This window comes from Haemaphysalis longicornis, unplaced genomic scaffold (genome assembly GCF_048455015.1).
Source record: "Haemaphysalis longicornis isolate Haplotype H1 unplaced genomic scaffold, Haemaphysalis longicornis Haplotype H1 scaffold_1, whole genome shotgun sequence".
In the NCBI taxonomy this organism is placed as follows: domain Eukaryota; kingdom Metazoa; phylum Arthropoda; class Arachnida; order Ixodida; family Ixodidae; genus Haemaphysalis; species Haemaphysalis longicornis.
In genome coordinates, this window is record NW_027526203.1 from 297,804,684 (window position 1) to 297,826,782 (window position 22,099).

At 44.6% G+C, this 22,099-nt stretch overlaps 1 protein-coding gene across 1 annotated transcript in view; it reads right to left on the bottom strand.

Moving 5' to 3' along the window:
- LOC144148779 (nose resistant to fluoxetine protein 6-like) overlaps nt 1-19,862 on the bottom strand; it is a 50,787-nt gene extending 30,925 nt beyond the window's left edge. The window contains exons 1-6 of the mRNA XM_077680294.1: nt 19,315-19,862; nt 18,453-18,664; nt 15,130-15,241; nt 12,713-12,797; nt 9,825-9,916; nt 9,583-9,762 (exon numbers count right to left, since the gene is read on the bottom strand). Of these exons, the coding sequence (XP_077536420.1) occupies nt 9,583-9,762; nt 9,825-9,916; nt 12,713-12,797; nt 15,130-15,241; nt 18,453-18,664; nt 19,315-19,594 (961 nt within the window). The 5' untranslated portion in view covers nt 19,595-19,862. The remainder of the gene's footprint in view (nt 1-9,582; nt 9,763-9,824; nt 9,917-12,712; nt 12,798-15,129; nt 15,242-18,452; nt 18,665-19,314) is intronic.
- Between the last annotated feature and the right edge of the window lie 2,237 nt (nt 19,863-22,099).

A 22,099-nucleotide genomic window follows, 5' to 3' on the forward strand; every position in this document is an offset into this window, starting at 1 on the left:
TAAAGCCACCGCCAAGAGATATGACGGTGGGATATATTTTCTGCCCTTTCCTTTTTTGTTGAAATCGCAATCGTCACCATGGAATCGCCCATCACGCTAAGATTGAAGCCTTAAATTTAGGCCTGCGTACTGGCGCGTTCAAATGCCAGCGCTTAATACCAATGGCGCACATTTTTTTTATATTTGTAACAACACAGAAAAATCCTACAACAGGCCCATAAATACTACCAAAGAATTAGATTATTCGGTCACCTTGAATAATTTGTTATCTGTCACCTTATCGAGTGTGTTATCCACACTTTTGTTAAAAGTAAGCTTTAGTTAACGCTCAGCCACCGCATTATTGCTCTGACCACTGCAATTCCTTTTGAGATACCTATACCGGATGTGTACATTACAATCAGTATGTCATCGTACCGCCTGACCCCCGGCCATCGTTCCGTGTGCTACACTGCGGAACCTTATAACAGATTATGCTATTACAAAATGAAAGTGAAATTTGAAGCGCGGAGCATGACATGGTGCTCTTTAGGGTAGACGCTCTTTAATCCGTCCACAGCAGTACTCCCCTCCGGAACGAGTAGCAGTAGAAGTAATGTAGCGAGTTGTGCAGTCAGTACAAGTGCACCTTCGACAAAAAGCAGATCTCAAAGAGAAAAAGCTGCAGAACAAGCAGAAAAGATGATCGCTGGGCGAATGGGACAGTGTGAGGTACCGGCCTGCCTTTCTGCACGTGTCATCTGCTTCCAAAACAAGGTCGAGGGCTGCAGTTTCTTGCCAAGGGATTAAGTGAAGAACCTTAACAGTTTTCCGACATATCTGTTGTTATTTTTATCTGTAAAAAACGGAACTTGTCCACTGTACTGTCCTCAAAAACTGACCAAGGAACTCACTTCTTTCGTATTGATGATACGTTTGGTTGTGAAAGGCACACTGTAAACGCAAACTAGCCGGAAATGGAGTTTTAATCAAGTAATGTGCCCTGAAAAGTACCTATAGCAAAAAATGTACTCCCTAGGCATGATCTAAAGAAGTGGACGAACCTCCATGGTAGTACCTTTGCCCATCCGGGTAGCAAAAGGGAGGATTTAGAACTACTTAACACCATTTGTGAGATGGTGTTCCGTTCCTTGTATACTACCACGTCCACAATAAACGCCCTATCTGAGGTAATCATCTCAAGCGGGCGGTCGCCATGTTAGTCTTCTGTTGTCTCCGTGCACCAGCACTTCAACCGTGGCCTAATGCTAATTAGAACGAGTGAGCAGGACGCGGCGGTTGCACGCCGCTACAAAACCAATACCGTACGTATACCCGTATAGATGCTTCAACCAGCGCGATCACAGGCAGAGAGCGCAGCCGTGTTGTCTCAATCTGTTTATTTTGGCGATAGGTGTTGTCAAACTCTGCTGCTAACGAAGAGGCAGTTCTCGCCGTTGCAAACAATTGCAATGTTCATCTGCTTCGCTTGCTTGCGCATACATAGACGATTTAAATTCTCGTGCCAGCGCGCCAACGCACCCGACTGCAGCGACTCAACTTGCCCTGGCGGCACGACTGGCTGCCCGGATGTGAACAACCTCTGTGCTTTCAACGCAGCGCGGCCGGTGACTCGGCGCGGCCGGAGTTTCAAGCCTCGCCTTGGGCCGTCGTTTTTTCGTATTTGTGAAGGACTAGTAGTGCCATTTGGTGGAAAGATTTTCATGTGCCCCTGTCACACGAGGAACGGCCGCAAACAGCATTTGGATACGGCGACAGGTGTGGACAGCTCGCTGGTAAGTGGTCTTTCATCAGTCGATGCGTTTGTCAAACGTTTGGATAGGGTTAACAGCGAAGTACCCGGGTACCCGTGCCGCTCACAGCTCGTACACGCACGGGCAAAGAAAAAAGCGCACACTCGTATTATTTTACTTGTTTGTGAGTTTTGGGGTATGCGTTCGCATTCTTTTGTAGGCCGGTTTGTAACGGGGCATTCGAGATAAAATCGTTTGTCGCGCGCGGCGTCGTTTCAAAGCAACGTGACGGTTACTTCGTGGTGGCGAAAATCAGTGCAGTCAGACGGAAGCGGGAAGGAAGGTAGAGAGATCGGGAAAGAGGGCGCTAATATATAAAAGAAAGCGTAATGCAAGACGAGAAATATAACACAACCCGCCTGCATTTCTCCGAACTTCAGGACAGAGCCGCACACGGGTACGTTGTCACAAACTCGAGCGTACGACGTCTAAAAGTACCGTATATTTTTTTTTTTTTTCATTTTTCAACGTGACCTGAGCCACTTATCTTCTCACTACCGCGCATGCAGACCTGATTGTGTCCCTGTGTTTGAGCGCACAGCCATCCTTTTGCGACATAAGAACCAGCAAACGCGAGAAATTGTAGAAGCCAGCCACATCAGAAAAGCTGGTTCCGAACGTATCAGTCATCCCTCTATCGCCCTGCTTAATCGAGAAGTCGCATATTTAGACGCACATTGAGCGCTATTTCGGTGCTTCTTCTGGGAATGCGTGTTGGGGGTGAGAGGGGGGTCTTAATCCATGTATGATGCGGTTATCTTTGCTGATTTTTCGCCTTTCGTGCGCCTCAAAGTTCGTTTTGTGGTTTTGTTGTTACGGTTTTTTAGTATTTTCGGCTGAGTGCGCCGAGAACTGTGACGCATTGGGGGCGCGGCAATTGGGCGCTTGGGCATATAAAGCTTTGAATTGTGCAATAATAAACTAGTTGCGAGTGTGCGCTTGTGCCGTCTTCATGTGTTCTTGTCCTCGTTAATTTGCGCGCAGTTTGTTTTTCGCAATGCATAATTACAAACTCGCCCAACTCGCAACCCTTTTACAGATCCTATACTCCGCAAAAATGAGTTGCCTGTCCTTTTAGGTACGGCAAAATCTCGCGCAGCGCATCATTCTGCCAGGGGGCCATATCCTAACGTCAATGCACACACTATGAAAGCAGCTTGCACTTAATGCGTCACATTGTCTGCTGATAAGCATTTTAGATTCGCCCCTCTCATCATCATTCACTTCGTGGAGATGGCGGGAATTTTTTTCATTGCTTGTTGTCACTGCAGTAATTAATAGCAGAATCAGTCCTACAAATCACAGAAACGGTTCGTTTCACGTTGAAAATAATCACAGTAACACACTTTGCACCACACGGAGGAACAATCGGTTGCAGTGATGAGGCATAAGGGTAACTTGTTGTTAAAGGGTCATTGAAGACAACCAGCAAGTTGATTTCAAACGGAAGTCGGACCTCCGCATAGCCATTTCAGCATTGATTTAGTGCCAAGATGCCCTAAGTGCTGAGAAATCGCTGTTCAACTGCTCATCAAACGTGACGCAAACACGACTGCAGTCGCTGTTTGCATCAGGATAAACGGGAAGCAAGTGAAGCAGCGGTGATTAATAGCAGTATACAAGCAACTGAATACAACATTACCACGTACCAAGCAGTTTGGTCAGTTCCGGTCAAATCGCTCATGCTTCCCCAAACTCCCCTGTCATTTGCCGTTCGAGACCACTAAGCAAAATGTTTCTCCATTGGACCTGTGACCAGTATTTACGCTTCACTGAAGAAAAACATTGGCCTTTTGAGACCCCGCAAGTTTTGGCGTCGAACGATTTTCTCATGCGTAGCTCGCATGCTCCCTTGGAAAGCGGTACTGCCACCCCAAGTATGGACGAGTAGCACCATCCAGCGGCAGCCAAGAAAGAAGTTGTGCGCGTCAGGCCACTTAAGCCCTTCCGGTGAAAACGTGTTTTTGCTAGTTTCAACCTTATTTTTAAAAAAATGCCAGGTGTAAGAGGGGTATAATAGTGTTCTCCGTGAGCTAATCTATCAACCTAGAGAGACGTGCATTTTAACTTCACTGTCATTTAAAGTTGTGCTCGAGTATATTGTGCGGAAATAATATCTTTTTTATTGCTGCAAAAGCCACGATGGTTAATGTACTGGCACTTGGTTTTATGAAGCCTTTGCATTCCTAATTTAAGTACTGAATCTTCGCAGGGAACCTGGCATAACAATTTTATTACTGTACCGAATTATTAAGTTCATTTAACCATAGTGTCTGTTTTGAATTTTACGTGTGGGGCATTTTTTTTTTCTTTTTTGCTTTTTCAGGTAGATGTTCCTTTGACTCCCTGCCTGCATTCCGCGAACGGGGAAATTAGCCTCCGCATCGGTGGCCAGAGTGTCTTGACTGCATCATCTTTACTGGGAGGACTGTGTAGTCTGTTTGCATCGTTCTGGGTTTTCAACATTCAATATCCCAAGAAGGCACACAGAGCTCTAACGTTTGTGGAACATGCCTTTTTGGACCTTGCCAGCACCAAACCACGTGTGAAGGATTTAGAACTAATGAACTTTTATCGCATCAATATCGCTCACTAATACTTGTTTTCAATTCCTGTAATCATTGGATAGTAGTTTAAAGAATTTCGTATTATGTATTATGTTTCTGACGTTTTCTTTTTTTTTTACTGAACAGGGGATATTTGATGGGCCCTTCTGTATGCTGATAATACAGCTATCTTTTAGTGAAGCAATAATATTAACCAACTAATATAACTTGAAACAATTATCTAAATAATGTTGGCAACTGGTGCCAAATGAATCAACTCAAAATTATCGGAAAAACACGAATTACATGGCTTTTTCTTCTCACTATGAAAAGCTGTCGCGATACCATCCATTCTGTTCTATATCCTTGCAATTAACCCCTCAGACTGGGTCACTTTTCTTGGCGCATTTGTGTCTTTATCAAAACGCACTGGTATTTTCCGCAGCATATTTCTCGTTCTTTATATTACTCATTTATCCATAGCCATCTCATTGCTGTCTGTCTCCTACATCATTTATCTCTTGTGCCTTTACCATCTACAAAATGCTCGTTACCTTTCAATATCAAATCGTTACACAGCTCTTGCTCATTTCAGTACCAATTTAAAAATGTTTTTGTTGTTTTAAACCACTGCAACCATTTTTTTCACTTTGTGTACTGAGTACTGATGCGTACTGATAAGTACTCACGCGTTCTCAATCCTCTAGTATTATATAATGATGTCACTTACCATGCCGTTGTGTTTGTGCCTATATGTTTTTCGCGTATTTCCAGTTCTTGTAGTAATATTGTTTCTACAGTTTGTTCAACTAGCACACAGATCGCTCATTTCACCACCAACTGAAAATTTTGTGTTGTTGTAAACCACTGCAACCATTTTTTTTCACTTTGTGTACTGAGTGCTGATGCGTTCTGATAAGTTCTGATAAGTACTGACGCGTTCTCGATTCGCTATTATTATATAATGATTTCACTTACCATGTGGTTGTGTTTGCGCCTATCTTTGTTTTTCGCGTATTGCCAGTTCTTGTAGTAATATTAATTCTACGGTTTGTTCAACTAGCATTCTATTGCTGTCTTCCATTCCTAACTGGCGTGTTTTTAGCAATTTACCATTTTTGCTTTCTTATAGGAGGTCGCCCTAAGTTTTTATTTTGGAGCCTCCTTGTGTACACCATGTACCATGTAAACTTGTATGCGAAAGTTCGTTTGAAATAAACCTGAAACCGAGAAAAACCGTGTGAAATCAGTACTCCCGCAGGGAACTAGAAACTCTACCTTGTGGTTTCGGAAGGCCTACAAAACCGCCCCAACTTTGCAAAACCCCATTCAAAAGAAATATATGCTTCCCTTGAACCTCCTAAAAACTCCCCTCGCGAGGCCTACAAAACGTACAACTTCATGCAAAAGAAGTAAATGCTTCCCTTGAACCTCCTCAAAACGCCCCTAAAATAACATAAGTACTTCCCAAGGGAGCCATAATAGGCTCCTATTCAACCGCCTAAAAAGTCCATAAACATCACTTAAAAACGCCTTGAGGAAGTAAAGAATACTCCATTTTGATCTCCTTAAATTCTCCCTAACATTTCTTAACACTCCCTAACTACCTCCTTTCTATCACCTAAAAACACCCTGTTTTGAGGAGGTAAACAAAACCTCCCTGTTCCATGTAGTAAAAAAAACTCCTACAAGGAGGATCACTAGAGGACAGGCGAAAAAGAACCTCTAGGGAGTATATGGGTGGAAAAAAAGTTTAGAGTGCAGGGCAAAGAGAAGTATAGAGCAATATCCACGTTTTGGTGCTTTTTTTTACTTATTCGGTTTTACTTGCTTTTTGCGTTATATTTTGAAAGAACGTGATTCGCCTTTTCTTTTTTGTTGTTTTCCGTGTAAACACTTTTTTAAAAAACTGGCGCATTTGATGCCCCGTGCTATATCTCTGCTCCGAGGCGCGACTTATGTTGCAGGCCAGCAGACTTATTTTAACCAGCTCGTGATTTTAAACGTGGATCAAAATCTCGATACACGGAGGTTCTCGATTTCCATCTACTTCAGAAAAACGGTCGTGGGGAAGGGAGATCGAGGCCACTTGGAGTCAGCAGCAAACGGCTTAGCCACCGAGCAGCTCCTGCGGTCGCACTTGTCAAGTATTAACAATTTTCAGGTGTCGGACCTTTTCAACAAATTATGAAATGCAAAAAGTTTTCACACATCGAGTGTGGGCTTTCGCTGTTGCGCAGTGGAGCCCTCATGCAGCCTGATGTCTCCAATAAAGTCGCAGCTGAGAAGGGCAAAGTCGTTTTATATCACCTGCAAGCTGCCGAGAATGACATTTCGTTTGGTCAGCTTGCACCACGCTCGCGCTTCCAGCAGCAACAGACCATTGCTACATTGGTGCTCATTCATTTCCCCTGTTGTTACATAGGGCGTGATAGTGTTCAATTGTCTGGAGGGGAAAGTGCGCGAGCGGGTACGAAGTTGATGGTACGTGAAAGAAAAAAGGCCTGAATTGCATTGACTGTGCAATATCAACAACGGAGGGTCAAACCGTTTCAGCATGAACCGGTAACCGTTATTTCTTTTTTCGGTTCAGTTCCGGTTCGGGTTCAGCGTGCTCAAAAAATAACGGTTCGGGTTCTGGTTCAGTTCCGGCAAAAATGCCGGTTCAGTTCCAGTTTTCGGTTCGGTTCGGTTCCGGTTCGACACCCTGATATATATATATATATATATATATATATATATATATATATATATATATATATATATATATATATATATATATATATATATATATATATGCATATACATATATATTGATGCTGACTTTTCAATTGGTGGCCAGCTCGTAGAATACACTGTTTATACGTCTGTAAGAGCGGCCGCGATGCAGCACCACGGCAATTATTATCAATTTTCATATTTTTTGCGCCCCTGGTCTAGGTTACAGGGCATCGATGATGGCCCCTGTGAACGTTTAACGCTTCTCTTTTGGCGACACTCGTTAGCCAGGAGGAAACTTAAGCGATGCTTAGCTGCTGTACATTACCGAAAAAAAGTTTCGCAGGTTCAACAAGGACAGTCTGTGTGTATACACAGCGAAATGATATTTGCGCAGACACTAAGTCCAGTTACATTCCGACGTCCCTTAGTGTATGGCTTGTACCGCAAGTTTCACACAAGCAGAAATTTTTACAGGCGAACATTAGGAAAAACGGAAAGGCAGAACCTCGCTTTACGGCTAACAGCATTAGCATTTAGGGCTGCCTCGGTCGCCTACGGGTACCAGCTTTCGTAGGATGCGTGTTATCTGCTTATCGGCATGCAGAATACGTTGTGTGCACACTCTCAATCAGCCCCGAAGGTCGGACGCAAGCGGCTTGTCTTTCTATCAATGTGATTTTACCTGTGTGCGTTATAAACAGGCAGGACGATGAATAACAGGAGGTATCAATGCCCCTGAAAATACCATGAAGGTCGTCTGAAGGGCAAACTCAGCCGGACCAATGCAGCATAATCGGGCATATGAATAAATCGAAGCTCCATATAAGCCCTAATGAAGATTGGGTCTCGATATTTCGCTGCCGATTCGACCCCTTTTGAGAGTTGACTTAGCTTGGCTGAAGAGCAACACGACCCACAGGGATGGGGCCAACATTTCCATTGGATTTCAACACTTTCGCCTTAGTTGGAGCCCATCTCCAGTGGACTTTAGATTGACGGGCCGAAAGCGAATGTTTTTAGTAACTACTAGCAAGGTCTCCACAAACTGCCACGAACAGTGCCGGATAAGGTCGTACTTTTTGAACGAGAAAGGCTACAGAGGGTTGGTATAAGCGTATATTTAAAACGAAAACGGGTGAAAGATGGTGTCGGAAAGAGACGAGATAAAAGCGAACTCTAAAACATAAGATGTTTGCTGGAGGACCTCGAGCTCGCTCTCGCAAATCAAAGACGAGAAACCCTACCCGTGAACAGTGTGTAAGCGGGGAAATGAATTGCATAGAGCAATCCAGCATTGCACTCATTATGAGAGGGGCGAAAAGGTAAGGCATGGTGGAAGGGGAAGAGAAAAGAGGATGTTGCGTGGCAGGGCCCGCAGAAGACTAACCTTTTGGGTATTTGTAGCGAAGCAAGCAGATACGGGCCAATGTTTTTTTTTTTCGTTTGCTACCGGGAAACAAACAGACTAGGCGCGGTAAATTGAACGAGTTCAGTGATTGCAGCCGGGTGAAAGGAACGATGCTAGGGTTCCTTCCTTTTGATTTTTAATTTACCTTCATACGCTACCTGTGTCGTCCACGGGGGCAGACATTTTGAATTATCTTTGAAGCGTTTTTCCTTCGTTTTATTCCCTTTAAAATATTATAGAAAACGACCTTTCTAAGGGTAACTAATTGAACAAAAGGACAAACGAGTGAGAAATTTTGGTTGCAATACTTTAAAAGTTAACAAATGAAACATATGCGGTTTCCTGTGCCGATGTTTAAGGCATCTCACAGCTGCAGTTCTAAACTGAACTTTTAGGCTCAGCTGAGGCGACACCTGCGCTATGCGATGCAGCAGATATCTCTGGAATTATTTAGATGAAGCGAAGCTTTAAAATGGCATCAAACTTCGTGTGCACGGGCACTAGCTTGGTGTGTATTTTGTTTCCATTAAAACTATAAGCGGCGCGATATTGCGCCTAGTAGTCAGAAAATGTGGGTGAACATGCGCCTAAATTATTGTGTACCGAACTGCTTCACTCAGTCGCTAATGTGGGACACGATAGCATGCTACATTTGCAAAAATTTGACACGTCGCTTTTATGGCAGTTAGAGAGGGAAATCCAAGTCCATCCATGGTACAGCCCTATAGAGTTGCACTGTTGTTATAAGCGGTGCAAACTTTGCTAAGCAGTGAAAACTTGGTTTATCACACGGATGCACTTCATTCGATAAATTGCAAAATTGCCGTAAACTCACTATTCTTGGGATGCATCATGTTTTAGGAGTCAACCTTCGTTTCCACGTTACGTCGTTTCCACAAGTACGTTTGCCACAGACATGAGACTAAAATACCCAAGAAAATATGCATCCTGGTGCGCTAAAATTGACAACAGCGCGGCCGATTTTAATATACACCTTTCAAAAAAACTCCGGCTAAATTCCTACATCCGGGAAGTGTACCTTCGTCGTGTGTATACCCCGACCCGAGACAGAAAGCGAAGGGGGGGGGGGGGGGAGAGAAAAGCGATCACTCACACCACGTTGGCGACACGGCTCCGTAACAGTGGCCCAACACTATCCAGGTCATGCTGAAAAAGCGCAGTCCATGGAAGAATCGAAGGGTGTAGGCATCCGAAGTCCTGTCGGTGGGCACGCTAATTAACGTTCTTGTGTTCGACGTCAGGGAAAATGAGGTCATTAACCGCACAAGAAAGCCTGGAAGAAAAATGCACTGCTATGAGTGGCCCAGCAGTGGCTGGTGAATGTGTGTTCCTCACCAAATACTCCGCTTCGTTCTTTCTTCGAACACGTGCAGGTCTCAATGGCAGTGCCGAGAACAACGAGCACTGCAAGGACTCCAAGGACTATTCTGGAAGAAGCAAACGTGTACGTGGCGTTGAAGCTCACGTGACCCCCTTCATGCTGCACGCATGTGCTATTTCGGGCAATGGAAGAAGCAAGTAAGCCTTCCGCGTGACAGACAGTACAATGTGAGGGGGAGTGGGCTGTAGAATCCGAATAATTGAACTCAAAAAAGCCAATCAGTCATCACATTTCACTTAACGCATTTTCTCACACAGTTATGAACAGGTGTCAAAAACAGTTATGCGGCATTACCCAGTAGTATTGTCGTACAGGGAGCTCGGTGAAGCCATCTGAGGCCTGGTTTAGCGGCCTGGTTTGGCGACAGCCTATGTCACCTACTTTTCAGGCTGGTCCTAGGCGTAGAAAGTCATAGACCCTGTTAAAACTTTGAAAGGGCCATTTTTGGCAGAACTTTGTAACGGAGAATTTGTAGTATCCCCCACTTAAAGTGACCATAAAGAGGTATAGGTCTACATTGTAAGACAGTCCCGTACCGTGTTTCAGCTTCATCACAATGCACTCGAGGGGCCAATCCATCTCGCCAACAAAGCAAATTGGACGAATGACAGAAACGCACCCAACTTGACGCGCTGTGTTTTGGGAGAGGTGCGGTATAATCTGTTCCGCAGGCTAAGCAACGAATTGTAAATGTTCGGTAAAAGAAGTTTAAACTAGGCGACAAACGAGAGAAAACGTGGTGGCATCGTTTCCTGACAGCACACACGTGTTTCACCTGTGCGCTTGTTTTGCACCCTTGAAAATATTCCGTTCACAAATAATTCAGATGCCTGACTGCTGCATGGCACGATGACCAATTTAGGTCTTTTTCCCGTCTCTCGCTAACTCTTGTGGACGATAGCACGCACGTAGACGCGCCTAAGAAGACATCGCGTCGTAAGCCGAGGGAGAAAATGAATTGACACGGATGGGGAGAAAAAGAAATCAATTTGTTGTGCAAATTGTACAGAGTAAAAGCACAACGCAAAACTTGGTGCAAACCGGAAGCAAGCTGTGACACATAAGCAGGCATCATAGAGTTCACCAATTTTCGATTACGTATCTGTTGGCACAGGCTCATTGGGAGGCACTGCCCCCACTTCTAATCGCCACTTCTTCTTCTATCAGCGAAAGTCTTGCATGGGAGACGTCCAGCACTATCAATAATTTTCCTAGAAAAATGTTCGTTTCTCCCACTAACGGGAAGGGGCTCAGAGACAAAACTTCTCAATAAAAAATAATATATATTGCTCATAATGAGTTCAAGAAGGCGAGCAATAAGTAAACTATTCGGAGACAACGTAGGATGTATTTAAAACATCATCTTCCTATTACAGCGTATGATTCTGCGCGGGACTGCGGCCGTCCTAGGTCAACGTTTACGCCGAACGCTTAAGGTATGAGCAAAGCCCGAGGTGCCCACGGAAATGAAAAAAAGCGTTACTACGAAATCTATGTGATCCACTGCCGGGATTTCCAGTTCCAGAACGTTAGAAAATTTTCTCAGATATCGACCGCCTCGATTGAAAAAGCCATTGACTGAAAAACCCAACGAACTCTTCGCCCCCCTCATACGCTGATAGCGTTTTCATTTGAGCACAATACTAACGGAGGGAACACAACATGAAAGGGTGATGCATAGCGGCAAGGCCGGCGACTCTCCGGCTCGGTGCGTCAGAGAGCCAGCGGCCTTGCTGCCAAGAGAGGTAGGGGGTGACATAGACAGCGACCTTCAACGAACTGGAAATTTCCCTGTGGGAGCTCCACGAGAGAGAGAGAGAAACGTTTAATGAACTTGACATGGCCCGCTGGAGCCGTAGTGTACGAACAAGAAATGTACACTTTTTTAGGAGGCTTAGCTTCATGCTGGCAGTGGCAGAAACATGGAAGTATCAAAGAAAAGGAGAGTCGTGAACGCATGAAGAGCTATTTAGAGTCTGATACCAGCCGAAGTTACAAACTGTGGAGCGCAGCATAGCTTAAGTTGGGTGTAGTAGGATATGGAGTAGTTTCTCTATCTCGCGCTCTTCGTTTTGATTCAGCCCACCTAAAGATGCAAACTCAGGTAGAAGATATCCTAGCTGAAACTAAGAGAAACAAGGGGAGTTGGGCCAGACATTTAATGCGCAGAACAGATTACCGATGCACCATATGGGTAACAGATTCGCTACCGGGAGGCAGGGCCAGATGTAGAAGAAGAAAGAAAGCTCCATGGAGGGATGAGATGAGAATATTCGGGAGAAAGAAACGGATGCGGACAGCGTGAAATAGGAATGGGTGTCGGTCTATGGGAGTCTTATGATTACGATAATCTGAAGGGCTTACAGGGCATGCACGTAAATCTGAGACCTTTGGTGGAAGTCCTTTTTTATTATTGGAATCGAACAGCTTTACTTTATCGCTAAAGTGCTTCGAGTTCCCATAAGCCTAGTTAAGTACATCCGCAGTATTGGATATACTGTGCACGCGGAAGAAAATTTGAAGCGTTTGCAAAACTGCAATGAGGAGGAACCATGGCAGATGTCGATGCTTTGCTGTGGAACCTCCAACGCCTATATTATCTTCGCTACATGTACTGATGACACTCGAAAGATCATGTATGCTGGTTTTTCCTCCGTGCTGACGTCGTAAGGACATATGCTAACCAACTGCCCCGGAGGAAAAAATACCTATACTACAGACTACCCCTTTCACTCCTTTTCCTTCTCCCCGCTTGGTTTTAACATGAAAGTCACTAGCATTGTTTTTTTGCAAGTTACGCTACAAGCACTACGGATATTATGTATGAACCCGCTGTACTCACATGATCGCTTTTTGACCATTGGTCATTGGGACAGGAAGGCTTGTGACGCAGTCGTTTACTGTCATGTTGAGCGAGGTTGGCTTCACTGGAATGGAAGCAGGCAGAGAAAGCGATGAGAATCAGGATAAAGAAGCTTACCCCAGCAGGGACGCTTGGCTCCTCATATTTGTTCAGCGGCGCTCTTTGACCTATGTTGGCCTTGCGCCATTAAACAACATCAATAATCATCATCATCGTCGTCGCCGTTATGGTCATCATCATTTTTAAGAGTAATGATGGTCTAAGAGTCATGAAGTTACTTCGAATGTCGAAGCCACACGAAGGTGCAAAATTATAGTTTTTCTGTCAAGGCTTGGTACCACCTGACTGCTCGGATACACGACTAACGAGGAGTACGCCCCATGAAGGAAGCAGAAAAAAAATTAAATGACACTGGGCCCATGTAAAAGATAGCTTCCGAATGTTTATCCGGAAAAATGCTTCATCAGCATTGAACGCGGCATGTAATGTTCTATGCAGCTGGGATTAACAAACCACCCATTATACTTGAAATTACTTTGTTTGAAAACTATGGAAAGTAGCCCTTGCTGCCTTCGCTAATGAAAGGAGGCACAAGGTCATCATGACCACCGCTACACCGACACAGAAAATAACGGAACAACATAAAACTGTGAATATTGTATGCGAAACCTGCATAGGCGAACGTTGCCAGGCTTACTGACGCCGACACGCAGCGCCGCCTTTCTAAAGCCGTTTCTAGCTCCGGGGAAATCGTATATCACTTCGAAAATCACTCAGTCATAGCAAAGCGTATCGGCGTGAAGTATTTAGAGGCAATACGTACCAAACCTACTGGCACTGCTGGTGGGGCTCATACATTCCAACATTGTTTAGCACAAAGAAAACTTTTGGCGCACGTGAGAAAGAACTTCCTTGCGTAACTAAAAATGCCAAGTTTTTTTTACTAAAAAATACACGTTTGGTTAGTTTTATGAAAGTAAACTTTAATAATGTTTTCGCAAATGGAGCCAAAAAGAGGTGAGGTAAAACACGAGAACAAAAACAAATATTAAATACAAGCCGCTGTCTCGCGCTGTGTGATACAGCGCTGTCGGATACGTTCGGGTGGTTTAATCTCCGCCGGATCAAGACGTTAATTTCAGCAAAAAAAAAAAAAAAAAATAGAGAGAAACTATCACGGGCTACTGTTCCCCGCATGAGTGACCCTACGGACGTGTACTGAGCCCTACAAAAAATAACTAGCACAAAATCTTACGGCATACGAAGAAAGGACTGACACCACCATCGCTTTTGTCAGTCCTTTCTCGTGCTCCGCCTGTTTATGTGGTCGTTGTTTTCTTTTTATTATTATTTTTTGGTATGGGGAGGGAGGGAGGGAGATGAACTGCCAACTGACTAAATTTTCTGTGCTGCTAGCGGCTACTTTACGCCGTTCGGCGGTTTGGGCAGCTACGGTCGTTTTCCCGTTTGACTTTATTCTATTTGTCCATGCGTACTCCTTCGCTTGATCCAAGGACGCCTCGAAGCAAGTAGAAGCTCGTGGAAATAAACTCATACGGAACGCATCGTACGGACTTGTTTAATCAAACGAGAATAAGTATCACTCGCACAGACATTATCATCACGCGATAGATTAATTAGAAGTTTCGTATCCCATGAGCAATCTCGGTAGGATCTTTTATATTTCTTCGCACTAATCTGAACACGGAAGATAAAGTAGTTTCGGCGTAAATCGGGCTATCAATGGGCCGCGTGTGAAGTGGGGTCGTTGGTGAAGCAATTCTTGATGAATAAAGCGACGAAGTGCAAGCTAAATATATGAACTTTCTCGCTTCTGTAGGCATTAAGCCAACGAGGTGCGCAAATATTGGCGTTTACTGAATTAATGGTGGGTGATACGGGAAAGCGGGAAGAATTTGGTGGCATCTGGTTAAAGGGGGCTTCAATTGAACTTGAGTTCGCGCCATTGAATACTGATAAGTGAAATCCAGACCACCAGTAAAGCTGAATGGTGGATTCCAGTCTGCAACCGTTATCACCGTTGGGACAGGCTAACATAGTTAAGGTGCTTTCTTAAGTATTCCTCAAGGAGTTGGTTCACCACGTTTTGAGGCTTTAAAGCCAAAATATCGAAGGTGGAGCTAAGTTTTGAAAAAGCATATAACAGTGCTGACTGCCTGATGTCTCATTGGAAATGCAGGCTGACTAGGGCGCTCACGCGCCATCATTAGGCGCACAATAATTGACTGATTTTTGAATGATCTTCCTTATCCCATATATTTGCGGAGGTCGTGTCATTAAATGACAGTCATTCCTTGCCACATGTGCTCCGGAGAGACGGGAACCCATGGATACGAGGCAATCACCACGTCTTGATGGCCTTACCTAATACTCACGTTTATTGACGATCTCCTGCAATTCTTCCTCATTGCAGTCGTTCAAGACGCAGATACCGAGGCGAACTGGCGGCAGACGGTGATCCGTCAGATGATTCCTAAATCTTTTCAGCTGTGAGGAGATCGACAACGGCCAGCGGCCTTCTTAGAACTCATTCATGCTAGTAATATTCCGGTACTACGGGAAGCCTTAACGAAAGAAAATAAATACACTCCTCAGCTTGTGTTTTTCCAGATGTAATAGCAACGCGGGACTCTATACATTAAAACATAGACAAACAAAATTTGAACAATTGTGTTGTTGGTGCAGCATATCTAGTTATATGCAAATCTGATAGTACGTTTATTGAGAGTTAGCCCTCCATGACTCCGTAATTCTATGCATATGCCGCGTTTTTCTCCTTACAAAACCAGGCACATGAGCGAAAGTGAATAGGACGTCACTTTCGTTCTAGTCCACCCTTTGATTTGTGTTATGTTCCTGCAGGAAGGTGAATTAATTTCAAGTAGCTTAGCTAGCGATGTCCACTAGTAGCTGAAGAGGTAGTAGAAAAGGCCCTCAAGGGCATGAAAAGAGGAAAATCTGCACGTGACGACGGCAAAACTGTGGAACTCTTAAAGGAAGGAGGAGACATTGTACTACAAAAGCTTGCTAACCTATTTTCCAACTGCATAAGGACTTCAAAGGTGCCCATAGCCTGGAAAAACGCCAACAAAATTCTGATTCATAGGAACGACGATACCAAACGTGTTACCCATCAGCCTACTCTCAGTTGCATACAAGCTGTTTACCAAGGCAAGAGTTAACCACATAAGCGGCAGCCTAGATTTCCAACAACCCCACAAACAGGCTGGTTTTAAAACAAGATGCTGTACAATAGGTCACGACCATGCCATCAATCAGGTAATAGAAAAATCGGCGGAGTATAATAAACCCATTTACGTGGCGTTTATAGACTATGAAAAAGCGTTTGATTCAGTAAGTACACCATCCGTCCTCAAGTATTGAAATACAGGTAATAGCGGAGATCTACATAAGACTCATAGACGACACATACAAGAAATGTACGGGTAGCGAGATAACCCTTCACAAGAAAAGCGAAAAGATCCCAATCAGAAAAGGTGTACGACAGGAAGGTACCATAACGCTAGAACTGTTCACAGCATGTGTGGAGAGATAATTTAGGAAGCTTAATTGGGAAAACGTAGGATTACGGATAAACAGAGAATACTTGGCCATTTGAGGCTTGTAGGCGACATTGCCTTACTCAATGAGTCGGCAGAGCACCTGCAAGAGATGCTTAAGGAACTACAATCAGAAAGCTTGGTCGTGGGGCTACAAATAAACATAAATAAATCCGAAGTAATGATAAGAAAGCATGCTGAAAACACCCTCTTCAGCTTAGGTAACGCAACACTAGAAAAAGTAGAAGATTATAACTACCTTGGGCAAGTTGTAAGTGGTGATTTCAACCACGAGAAATTCGCGGAAGAACAGGTATGGACTGGGATGCACTCCCGAAGCACTCCCAAATAATGAAAAGTAAGCTACCTATATCACTGAAAAGAATAGTATACAGCTTCCGGTGATGACATATGGAGCGGAAACACTGCGCCTTACTAAAAAAACTAGAAAGACAAGTTTCGCCTGCCCAGCAGGTCATGAAACGAAGGACGATACGGGTAACGCTCGGGGATAGGAAGCGAGCCTCCTGGAACAGGAAGCAAACTACAGTAAAACATATCATAGTTCAAATTAAGAAAAAGAAATGGGCTTGGGCTGGCCTTGTTGTGAGACGAAATCACAACCGGTGCACCAGGGCAGCAGAGTGGCTACCGAGAGGCGGGTCTAGAAGAAGGGAAGGGTGATTAAATAGATTGATGGACGAAATAAAGAAATTTGGAGGCAACGAATGGAGTCGGGCAGCACAGGACATGATCGGGTGCTGGAGACCAATTGGAAAGGCGTTTATATATATATATATATATATATATATATATATATATATATATATATATATATATATATATATATATATATACACTACGACTTCTCGGGGTGAAGGTCCCCTTGAAGTCGTAGTGGCGCTGGCTACCACCCCCTAGCACAGGAAAAAAAATTACATTGACATAAATAGCCCAGAAAGTGAAGCGAAAAAATAGCCCCGCTGGTAGCGTAGTGGTTATCGCACCAGACCGGTATTCTGGAGGTCGTGGGTTCGGATCCCACCTGGCGGGCATTTTTTCTTCACTTTCTTTCTTTCAAAATTCTTTATCTGTTTCAATGACCTACCATATCCTCCCATTTGCTTTCCGAGGTTTTCTTGACTGCCGAACTTTATTTCTGTCGTATTTTCAACGAGCCCCTCATTTCTTATTCTGATTCGCTACATGCATAGCGAGGGCCACTGTTCTGGCAGTCTTGGTGCCATAGGAAGCTTAAGAGGGTTCAACGCTGGTCGACCACTCTCGACATGTCGTAGACGCTCGAGTCACGGCCCGGGGTTTAAAAGAAGGTCCCCTTCACTCCGAGAAGTCGTAGTGACGCTGGCTACCACCCCCTAGCGCAGGTAAAAAAAATTACTTTGATATAAATAGCCCATTAAGTGAAGGGAAAAAATACCCCCGCTGGTAGTGTAGTGGTTAACGCACCAGGCCGGTATTCTGGAGGTCGTGGGTTCGGATCCCACCTGGCGGGCATTTTTTCTTCACTTTCTTTCTTTCCAAATTCTGTATCTGTTTCAATGACCTATCATATCCTCCCATTTGCTTTCCGATGTTTTCTTGACTGCCAAACTTTATTGCTCTCTTATATATATATATATATATATATATATGGAAGAAGAAAGGTAGGGGAAATGAATGAACAGTAAATGCACGGAAGACGTGCTCGTCCCATTTTTACAGCGTGTCCCTTTATATCACCGTCTGCAACGTTATTTTGATGCTTAAAAGAATACTTAGAGTCGGCAATGACCCAACTCACAAAGCTCCGGCGCTCTAATGACACTATGACGCTCAGGCTGTACATGCATTCATTGTCCATGCTCACCACACTATTTCGTTGCAGTCTTTTGCAGTCGTTTTTAAAACTAGGATTAACAAACAGGACACCGAAAATTCAGGTTCGTCACAGACGCTATGACCTTCCTAATTTTTCGGTCTCCAGACCTTGTCACAATGTTTTGCCCGCGACATTAGTAATCTGTTCAGGCGATTTGGCGCTCCGTTCTACCATCAACTTTCAAACAAAAACGCTGTATCTAATTCTCAGCCAAAAAATGAGGGGTATAAATGACATTAGCTAACATATATGGCCTTACCTTCGGATTTACGGTTGCAATGGCAGCTAGCGCTGATTCCACATATGGGCTTCCTTCTTCAAGTCGGATATCCAAGTTGCAGTATTGTCCTCGTGAATCTTCGTTTCCGAAGTTGTCGTGCACGACAGTCTCCAGGCACTCGTCAAATGCTCCCAGATCTACTTTGGTAGCTTGCATTAGCCCCGTTGGGTATTTCCCCATCGAGTCGATGACTGCAAAAAGAAACATTTATTATTGAACCCCCCGAAAATGGGCACATCTGCAACGGCGTGAGCTGGCTCACTCTTTTCGTCTTAGGAAGAGACACGGAAAATAACAGAAAGGCGCCAAACGTAACTTCTAACGGTACACTTTCGGACTATTTTATCTCAATGGAGTGGATTCTAGTATTAACTGCACGGTACTCTCTAATACACGGAATCTTCCGATACCTCCCTACATCTGGAGCCTCTGCACTACAGGAAGTTAATTAGATACTTTGCTGGATCATGGGCTTTAGAAGGCCGGGAAGGCGGTAGAACAGCTATGTTATGCTTTTTACAGGATAGTGGTCTCCTCGAGACACTGTAAATATATTTCCGTGGAGTTTCTCCCTGATTATGCGTGTTCCTCGATTTATGTCGGCGTGTGTACACGAACTTACCGCAAACCGCACATTCATCTGTCGTATTAAGGCATGCCGACCGCCCGGCTGACATCGTTAGTTCGATACAATTTTCTCTTGCTTCTCATTCGTCCTATTCCACGGCCCCCCGATGTACCTGCCTATCTCTCTCTCTGAAGCACGGATCCACCGACAGCTATTCTACAAGCACCACGCACACACATGCAAATAAGCGTGAATACGCCAACGAATACTCACGTCTCAGAGCCCAGGGCTCAAGGCTGCGTATTCCGCGGGACAATTTTAGCAAACCAAAGCTGCACGTGGCAGAGACCTCTGCCCGCAGCAGCTTGCGGGTTAGGTCCGGTGAAAGCTTGTCCATGGCGCTTGCCATCAAAACTTGCAGCTTTTGCACAAAACTTTCCTCTGCTTTCGGCGTCGTGGCTTCATCAGCGACGCTTTCATTGTAGCACAGCACCACAGGCGTGAACAACAGCACGATAAGTGACCCCACTGCCCCCACTCGTACAGCAGTCATTTCGAAAGTTGTAGCCAACGTGCTTTTGTAAAACAGCCAATTTCAAAGTGGTGCAAAGAACACGCCCTGCCCAAAAGCGAGCGAAGAGAATATGCTTCTAAACCTTGTGATGGGAAGGTTAGGGCAGTTCTGTGGGCGACAACACTCAAGTGTCCAGCCTGGTACATCGAGCCGAGTCCTCAATGAGTTTCCGGAGGCGACTGGCGAGGTGCCACTCCTCCTTACCCCGTCGCGGTCATCGTGGGCTTCCCTGCGCGAGGTGCCTCCAATCAAGGAATACAGATGACCCGATAGCAAGCTGGCCCGCAGCCGAAGCGGTTTTCTGCGCTGAATGACGCAGTTGCCCATTACGCCGGTACCGCGAAGCGCCTGAGCCGGTTGTGAAATATTTGTTGCCTAAATAGCATTTCAGGAAAGAGAACTAGGGGAAAGTACTTACGCGAGGGCCCCTGCGGTGTTTGCTACGGCTTAATAAACGCGCCGAAAGAAACTAACAACAAACACGCGCAGGCAACACCTGCCTTCTCTAGATGCATTTTAGATGGGCTTGGGGAATAACAAAATGACTAAGAGCTGCGCAGCATCTGTCACATGACACACCAATGGTTTTGCCCAATGTGCGCTGAGTATCTTCGACAACAGGGAGATTATTTCGTCGTGGTTTAGCAGATGTAAATGCTTGATGAACAGGAGCAGATGATCAAAATGCTGGTCTCTTCCGGAAATGGTGACGTACATCTATTTACTGCATTGAGCAGATAATGTCCTTTACTTAACATACATAAAAGCCGCATCCTACAGTTACATTTATTAAGAATAAAGGAAAAGAAGAGAGCGATATAGCCAGAGAGGGAGTTTCAACCATTATGCTTGCTCGTTTTATGTACATAGTGTTTCATGAAAGGTTTCAAGTAATTTTAAAAAATGGGCTTTCGGGGGTAAAATTGTTTTTCTTGCGCGAACTGGTCAGGTGCCGTGGCGGACGCTGTAACACGAGTTCAAACTGCTATTTTGGAAACAATTAACCAGTATTCGTTGATTAACTTTTGAAATATTGCACTTAGGTATCTGATTATAATGCGCAAATTGTCTATCATTTATCACCATCACCATCGTAGTTATCAACAGTCTACTCAGGTCCACTGCATGACGAAAGTATCTCGTATTGACCTCCAACCGCTTCTGTCCTGCGCTGCTCGAGTCCATTCTTTGCCTTCGATAGATTTGCGAAAATGTCATTGCCTGTAGAACTATGGGCTGAGCACTTCAGTCCTCCGTAAGCCTGCGTCTGGAGCCCAGCGGTTGCAAAGCGCCGCAAATCCATGCCCCTTTGCTAAAGTCACTCAGAGCTTTACTGGTCACACGTACGCCGGTTTACTTTACGTTCGAGCTAAGATAAAGCGCGGCGAACGTGTGACGTGCACAACTCTGAGTGACGTTAGCAAGGGGGCATGGATTTGCGGCGCTTTGCAACCGCCGAGCTTCCAGACGCGGGCTTCCGGAGGACTGAAGTGCTCAGCCAGTAGTTCTGCAGGCGATGACATTTTCGCAAATCTAACGATGGACATCGGGTTGGCTGATGATCCTCCGCAATTTCCACGTCCAATTCACAAGTAACTGAAATATGTAAAAAGTTAATGAACAAATACTAGTTAATTGTTCCGCAAAATAGCAGTTGCAAAGCGTTTTATAGTTCCCGCCGCGGCACCTGATCATTTCGCGCAAGAAAAACAATTTTACCTCCGAAAGCCTATTTAAAAAAAATTATTTGAAATGTCCTCTCAAAAATCCCGTATATTATAGCCTGCTATTTCGATGGAAGTTTCATACTATAAAAGAACTCATACACATAAGCTGATTGATCGATGTATTTCACTTGTGCCGAAAAATCAGCATGACGCTTTTGCCTTGTTTAATCTTTGACTATTCCTGTGATCGCATGACAGGGCGTACATGCACTGGGCTTCCTAAATAGGGTGCCAAAAAAATTGGCCGTGTATCTGCTCCTTTCGTTGCAAATGCCGTCAAAAGACGATAGTCTTTATCGGCTTTTGCGAAGTAAATGCCTCCCTCCACTTTCCCGCTCACCTCTCAGGTTGTTACTCTTGCGTCATTCTCATCCCAAGGTAAAGACGCCAAAGGTTTGCTTAAATCATTTTAAATTTCCCGTGTTCCACTGCACCAAACCGGGTGTCTCGATGCGAACGCTGCCGTACGGCGAAGACGCGCGTTAATCGAGGCGCCCTACTTCAACGTTTATAGAACCGCGTTTCCCTACTCCACGTGCGTTGCAAGCAGAACGTGGAACCTATCTAGTGGAACCTTGCGTAACTGTTGCCGGTTGATTTCTTAAAATGGCGCCAGAAGCTATAGTGGCGCGGGCGACAGCAGGCGACGGCGGAGTGAATTCTTTTTCTGCAGTTGATGAAGTATTTAATATCCGAAAAGTCAAGCATGTTTGATTTTTTTATAAAGGAACACTGCAAATATAACTTCAGTATGAAT